This window comes from Rhagoletis pomonella, unplaced genomic scaffold, assembly GCF_013731165.1.
Source record: "Rhagoletis pomonella isolate Grant_MI unplaced genomic scaffold, Rhpom_1.0 Rhpom_scaffold_00007, whole genome shotgun sequence".
Taxonomy (NCBI): Eukaryota; Metazoa; Arthropoda; class Insecta; order Diptera; family Tephritidae; genus Rhagoletis; species Rhagoletis pomonella.
In genome coordinates, this window is record NW_023458561.1 from 47,062,716 (window position 1) to 47,070,455 (window position 7,740).

Below are 7,740 nucleotides of genomic sequence, written 5' to 3' on the forward strand. Positions count from 1 at the left end.
CCTGGGTTTGCCTCTAAACGGGGTTAAATCGCCGAAACAACAGCCCTTGCTCGGGTAAAACCCGAGTCATTCCGTTACGTAGTACCGGCTGTCGTGGGAATGAGAAAATGATTGTCAAACATGATACGGAGGCTCTTAATGGGACACTTCGGTGGAGTTTTGCCTAATTTGCGAAAAAGAGCCAAAACATAATCGCGTAAAATTGCAGAATTAGGAAGAATTTTTTTGTGTTTAGATATTTTAGTAAATGACACGAAAATCACGCTAAGCCAATACGATCGACCTGCGAGATAAAAGCTCTGATCCAGTACTCCATGAACTTACAGGATTTTACACGAACTTGCAGGAAGTTGCAGGAAAAATGTTCCCGTACTCCAAAATCCTCCAAAATTCTGTAAATGAGAGCGAATTTTGGAGAGTTGTGTAGAGAATGAAGTTGCGAGATTTTACCCGAACTTTGTCTTCTGGTAAAATCATGAAAAGTGTCAAGCAATCACTGGTTGACGTTTTTACAGGAAAAATGGTTTTTTGGTTCCCGTACTTTTTGTTGTTACTCACTTTTTACTCTCACTTCAGAGAGTAATTTTGTTGTTTGACAGTTTTACATGATTTTTCCACGAAAAGTATTGGATCAGAGCTAAAATGAAAATTTAATTACCAAACTACGAAATGACATTTGATTTAAGACATCGATGGTTGAAAATTCGACAAGATTTATGAATTAGCAGCGGAAATTTGCGGTCTCCACCTGACATTTCGCACACCATCTCAAAAGTGGCACATCTCAAAAAAAAACACGTTCGTCAGAAAATGCGAAAAACTATTTCGTAGCACGTGCTCATCAAGTGCACATTTTTACTGCATAATTTCAAAAGTGCCAAATTTTGAGTTGTGCCAATTTTGAAGATTGTCTAAACGAAGCTTTTTTTAACAGAATCCATAGGTGTAAGTGAGCATCGCAAGCAGGTGAAGACACCCAGTAATAGCAGTCATGTCATATGTTAACAAAACTTGTTATTTTTTTCACCAATTCTTTGTTATCTTTGGAATATCCGGAATCCTTGGCGGTGAGGCCCTTGTAATAAATAGAAAAACTGTGCTGTCTCAACGGAAAAGTGTCCAACACAATGCCTAAACTAAAGAAATTGTTACCAGCCATTTTTGGCACAAATAAAGACAGCCAAAAGAATAACAATAAAAACGACAACGGAGATTGTGATTCTGGAGCTGTTGATGTTAAATTTCCCAAAGGAAGGCTAGAAACGGATGCATTGCCGGTTGATGACAACGAAGAATCACCAGTCAGTAACAATAACACACCAACGCCGTCAACTGAACTTACCGAATCTATAGTGCGTGAACTGTCGGATCCAAATTACAATTTGACCAATGTTACATCTAATGATGCTGAGTTTAGAGAAGTAGCACCGTTGAACTCGTACACTGGTGCGCTGGCATTGCATTCAGATAGCAGTGCTTTGACTCCAACGACACCCGGTGCTCTTGGACCGGCCACTATGAACACCATGAATGTACACAATGCCCAGCAGCAAATGGTAATGCAGTTCTCTAACATTAATCAACTGCACTTTGGTTCAGTTTATAATTTTAATAGCAATATAAGTGGCATATGTAATAGTAATTTAAGTAAAAAACAAAGCAAAAGTGATGAACCAACCACACCCGGAGGTACCAACGGCGCGGAGAACTCGAGAAAACAGTACCCACGTAAAACAACTACTATTGTAGCTATGATGCAGTCACGCGACGAACCGAACCACCGTATATTGGAAACGATATCCACTCATCTAGGCGAAGGGTGGAAGCATATTATGCGAGAATTGGGGCATTCGGAAGGCCAAATAGAGCAGGCTTTGATTGACCATCAAATGCATGGTGGAATCAGGGAGGTATGTATATATTGCATGTCTAAGCAAGAGCTTATCAAAAAATATTAAATAACTGAACTTTCAAGGTCATCTATCAATTGCTGCTACAGTGGATCCGTGATGCCGATGATAATGTAGCAACGCTCGGACACATTACTTCTTTACTTTGGGAATTAAATTATCGAGATTTAGTGCAGCGTATGAAATTAGTATACAAATCGGATGGTGACAAACGAAAAAAATCCTCATAACAATGATAAATGAGAAGAGTGTCTTACATTGTACATGTGTAATGCAATGGTGTCCAAGGAGTATGCATTTATTGATATGCATACAAAATATTTTTTAATGTGCTCTCAAAGGGCCTTTCTGGATTTTAGAGTCATGTATGCTGCATATAAAAAATAAGAGTATTCGATATTTGTTGTATGTACCCTAGTATTGTGGATTTCGTCTCCTGAAATGCAAAAAGCCGTAACTAACATAATCAGTAAAATGAAATCGTAACTAGTAAAAAATTCAAAACTAAATTTTTGATTGATATGATGCTTTTCATCGTATTACAACTCTGCACATCTTTTTATGCAAAAAAAAAAAAAATCATTTGTTTGGATTTTTTGCATTTCAGTGACGATTTGTGGTATTTACAGTTTTTGGGAGATAATGTAGTAAAATTTTAACACAAAATGCATGCATAAATACCACAAATACAGAAAACAACGGCATATATGCACAACAAATCTCGAATACTCATAATGTTTCATTTTCGTTGTTGTTTTAAAAACCAGTATCTAATACTGGTGCATTTGAGCGTGGAATATTGATATTAGTTATTGATATTTTAAAGATATACATAAAAGTAAATTAAGTTATATATTAACCAAGCACATGTATTGCAAACCGCTTAATGCTTTCAAAACATTCAATGAGAAATAAGTTCGGTTATATATCGCTTTAAACCAAGAAATTAAAAGCGATGGAACCGAATTTATCAACTGTAAAAATATTGTGATTTGTGTAAAGTTGGTAGTTCTTTCTGGCAGATATTTATGCTTAATGTTGCTCGGCACTGGCACGAACTGATTTCAGTAAAAAATGCATGCCTGTAACTGGATTGTCGTCTACTTGTAAATCCTTATTCCAAAGCAATCTTAATAAGTTAGAAGTAAAATATGTAATTAAATTGTTTTTCTTAAAAATATTAAATAACATTTGAATGAACTACATATTGATGTATGTATGTAGATCCCTTAAGCTTAAGTTAAAAATCATTGTCCAAAATAGTACAGGTATCTAGAAAATAATTAATTGCATTTCCGTTCGAATATACTGTAAATAGTAAAAGTGTTTAGGAAAAACTTGCGATTTAATTTTTTGTAATTTTTGTTTTGTATTTTTTGTTAGACAAACATTATTAAATTCCAATATATTGCGACTAAAATTCACTCTGATTAAAATCTATACGTGTAAATAATTGTAAATAAATTTTATTTAATAAAGCAAGAAAATGTAATAGTGCGTGGTAGTTTGAATTCGGTGAATTTGGCTTTAAGTGGGGATCACACGATTTGTACATTCGTACAGGTTTGTCAATTTTTTCCGTTACAGAGTGGTGTTGTTTGGAAAGCTGTTATTGAGCTGAGCTCGTTCCCGATACAAATTTCTAAACAACATAACTCTTTGACTGACAAATGTGATCCCTGCTTTAGAGGTGTGGTAACGGATTTCCCAACTTCCCGTCGATCTTAAATCGTATATATATGCACATTCGTCACGCATATGACTTTAAACCAATACATATATCTGTGGTCGTAAGCAATAACCGCCTAAGTCGACTTAAGAAAGAATTGAGTTATATATGCTATCGTTTTCTGCAACTATTATTCCATGTCTACGTGAAACTCCAATCTCGTTACCTATTCTATTTAAAAAGTTATAAATGAAAGTATTTTGGTTTCCCCATAAGGTTAACATTACAACCCAAATCTTAAAGCGCTTTTTCTCGAATTCAGGTTTTTCGACTTAGGCGATTATTGCTTATGACCACAGATATATGTATATATTTATTTCTGAAGTCGTATGAATAAAATCTTACAAAGTACACATATTAAAAAATTACATAAATACGATTTAATTCGATTTCGCAAACCACTTTTCGCCAGAGAGTATCAAGGTCTAGAGAAATAAAGATAATGGTGGCTATCACAGAATCCATAGTAGCCCGATTTTTGGTGAAATCTACGAAAATGCGATCGCTGAATCCGAAGTATACGCTATGTTCGTACCTAATAGCATTTTCGTAGAATTCACGAAAAATCGGACTACGATGGATTCTGTGATAGCCCTGAATATTGATTTATTGCATAGTTCCATTTAAAGGGTCATTTTTACTGTTACTCATAGCAACTTTAAATAAGTAAACGTGGGGCAAGATTCTTCTAGGAACACTAAAATATCATCCGCTAAGTAATAAAGGGCAATCAACGTTACCAGAAATTACATCAAAAATACGTATACATAATAGACAAAAATTCTTCGATTAACCAACGATATTAAAATAATTTATTAACCACTTCGAATCGAAAAATACACCTCATTGAGAGACTCCAAATTCGATACGACGTGAGTAGCGGTGTAGTTAATTTCGAGAAAGGATAAGGGGTCATTCCATTGTAAAGAGGAAAACGACATAAATTTAAATATGCCCTAATTCTCTCTATTTCAGTAGTACCCTCTTTTTAAATGACAACATTTCATTGACCTGTGGGAAAATACTAATGGATAATTACTTTACACCAGTCACAGGGAGATGTCCCACCACGACAGCCGGTTCTGCGTACCGTCGGGCTTTACCCGACCAAGGACTGTTGTTTCGGCGATCTAACCCCGTTTAGGTCGTATTCAGGTAGAAGAAACCAACCATTTAAGTCAAGAAGTACAAAATGACGGCCATTTAAACTCAGGAGGGATGAAGTGAGTCATGCTACTTTTAAAATATATGGCTGATATGTAGATTTCTAAAATATTGCTTATAATGTAAGGCATACAAATTGGTATAGCGGTCAGCTAGTGAAACAATCGTTTTCATTGTTGTAGCAGCAGTGCTCGTCAGGTGGTGTCCTCTTCATCTTATGGACTCGTGACGAGGTGTTGGAGGTGTTGTGAGGGCCTTCCAAAATGCTAGGTAGGTGTTTGCCATTTGTGACTTAGCCGATAGAGGTACACTAGGATGCACCCAGGCTTTCTCGGCGGTTCTGATTATCAATATTAACGGACGGATCATTCCGAAGCACAGCGTCGTTGCGTTGCGATGGTGACATCCCGAGGAGGTGATGCTCAGACGACATGAGGTAGCAGCTGGCAGCCGTACGTATACCTGCGTTTTGACACGTGTATAGATTTCTTTCTGGCACGTAAGTTATTGCAGGTGGTATGCGCTGAGCACGAAAAAATAAGGGGGTGTACCGTATTTATGCGGCGAGTTCTAGTCTAATCTGTTTGGTCCACGTAGTGAAGAATGTGGCGCTGAATTTTACTGTATAAATGTTGGGATTCTGGCTGTAAAGAGGTTTGAAATATTGGAGATTTAGTCATGTTCAAGTAACGTGTTGATTCGACGGGGTTGTTTGACCAAAAGAAAAGAAATGTTAGCTGAGTAGGTTCGGCAAGTGAAAAAGTGGTTGGTGTCTCTCGATATTACTGGAGGCCTTCGTCTGCGATGGGTGGTTTATTGCCGATGACCCGATTGCGTTTATGGGCTGTAAGTATAGCGAACCTTATCCATGAGTTCGAAAACATAATCTCTGTTGGGCGAGCTCTGCATTTCAATTGTCTGCCGAGCCAGAAGTAGCACCTGTAGGCTTGATATCCAAGCGGACATTGTAGGTGCTGTTTATGATGGATGCTACGTAGAACAAGTCCCTTACTGAAAAAAATATATATGTACATACTTCAAATTTATAACTCCCAACAGTGAAGTTTGTTCTAGGACACGAAGACTCTTGGTGTGTTGCGGTGAGTTACCTCGTCTTGTCCTCGTTCACCGTTAGAGATCTCAACCTTTTTTTTATCTCCACCTCTGGAGTTGGCGGCGCCAGCGGCCCTGGAGTTGAGGCCGGCGATGTTAATATCATCTGCATACGCTAGGGCATCGTAACTTTGCGTTCCAGATGGGTAGCTCGTATTTCGCGTCCCAATAACAGATTAAAGACGATTGTGTGAATCGCCTTGTCTAAAACGTGCTGCCTTTATCACCATTTAAACGCTTCGAGAAGTGTTCTCGAGTATACTCTGGACTTCTGTTACCCCAGAGCCGGGGTTTGATTGTTTTCGTGATTCTGCCTATCGTTTCTTACTTTTGAATACACGTACGAGTCGAAACAGAAATTTCTCGGCTTTCCGCTATGATTGTAACGTTGAAACAGGTAGCACAACTGGCCAACGTTTTCCTTGCACAGGAACGTATACGGACCTTCCCTGCAAAAGTTAGTGATTCAAGACGAAACGCATGCCAAGAACGCTCGCAGCTTATTTTCCGTGGTTGTTTAGATGCTGGTGATTGGTACTACTATCTACCATGTTCTGTGCAGCAGTGATGTCGATCTGCCCATATCCGTTGTCGGCGGTGTGTTCGTGTTGCTGCACACCCTGCTGCGTTAAAATCTTGGCGGAGTTGCGTAGGCTTCGTCAAGTCGCTAGTAGAATTGTTCTTTGGTCTCAACATCAGTTTTGTATTTTTAGAGAACTTCCGCCGATTGGATGGAAGCACCTGCCCAATAGAGCATCCGGATATTTTAGGTGCATATTCGTAAATCGTGGTCCGCGGAGCCATTAACGTTGGGAGAAGATTTTATGCGAGCCATTTGCGGTCCTTTTACTATAAAAGGTTTTACGTGGCGAGTCCCAAGTCCAGCGTACAACCCATTATAGAGGGAACCGCTCCGAGACATACTGATACCAGTTTGCAGCCGCACCTACTGACTCCAGCGAGCCCTAAAACAGAGTATGTCGGACTGGCTTAACCGAAAGTAACTCTCTTTCAGTCATGACCCAAGGCCCCACCCATCTCGCATCGGTTACCGCATCTCGCATATGCTCACGTTGCCCAGAGTGCGCGAACAAGAAAGAAAGAGTCGGAATTGAGCATAGTCGTGCAATTTTACTTGCATACCCAAGAGAACGATCATACCCTACTGCCTTCCATTCTGTTCCATCCCTCTACCTTATTTTAAAGACTTGAGGCCTTAAAGAAATTGTGTACATTGCCGGTATTATCATTTACGATATAATTGCGATAAGTATCATTGTGCTACATATTTTGTAGGGAAAAGTGAAATATTAAACCTTTAACTTCTGCGAATGAAAAAAAATAGCATATACACATCGTCATCTCAAGCACCCAATGCCAGATTTGATATATATGTTAAGTCACGGCCGAGCTGTCGTTTATAGGTTGATTAAATCACATTTATTATGAATACAAACAACTCTATATACATAGATTAAAAATTTATTGGCGTACTCATGTGTATATAACTATGGACATACATACATTAGACCGTACCACATTACAAACAAGCAAAAAAAACTTCACTGTACACCCCTGAGTGTTAAGTATTTTTGCAAAGCAACTCCGAAAGAAATCATCTTTTTACGAAAAATTTAAAAAGGGAACCCCTACGTTTGACAAAAAAAAAAATATTATTTAGCTTAGAAGGTGTACGGCGAACTTTTTCCTCTGGTACGGTCTAATGTATGTACACATACATACATGGAAAGCTTGTGACGCCCCAACCACGGCAATATAAACAAAGTCCATATCGCTCCGATGAAAACAAAAGCTATCGCACTT

The 7,740-nt window shown here is 38.4% G+C and overlaps 1 protein-coding gene across 1 annotated transcript; it reads left to right on the top strand.

Annotated features, from left to right (window-relative positions):
* Positions 1–706: 706 nt before the first annotated feature.
* LOC118742928 (protein immune deficiency) lies at positions 707–3,402 on the top strand. Its single transcript, XM_036475356.1, has 2 exons — positions 707–1,910; positions 1,976–3,402. The coding sequence occupies exons 1-2, from the start codon at positions 1,128–1,130 to the stop codon at positions 2,138–2,140; spliced, it is 948 nt and encodes a 315-aa protein (XP_036331249.1). The 5' UTR covers positions 707–1,127; the 3' UTR covers positions 2,141–3,402.
* The last annotated feature ends 4,338 nt before the right edge of the window (positions 3,403–7,740 follow it).

Excerpts from the sequence above, each read along its gene's own strand:
- LOC118742928 (XM_036475356.1), top strand. The coding sequence starts at position 1,128 with ATGCCTAAACTAAAGAAATTGTTACCAGCCATTTTTGGCACAAATAAA. Across the intron at positions 1,911-1,975 it reads TGCATGGTGGAATCAGGGAG|GTCATCTATCAATTGCTGCT; the intron begins GTATGTATATAT and ends TGAACTTTCAAG.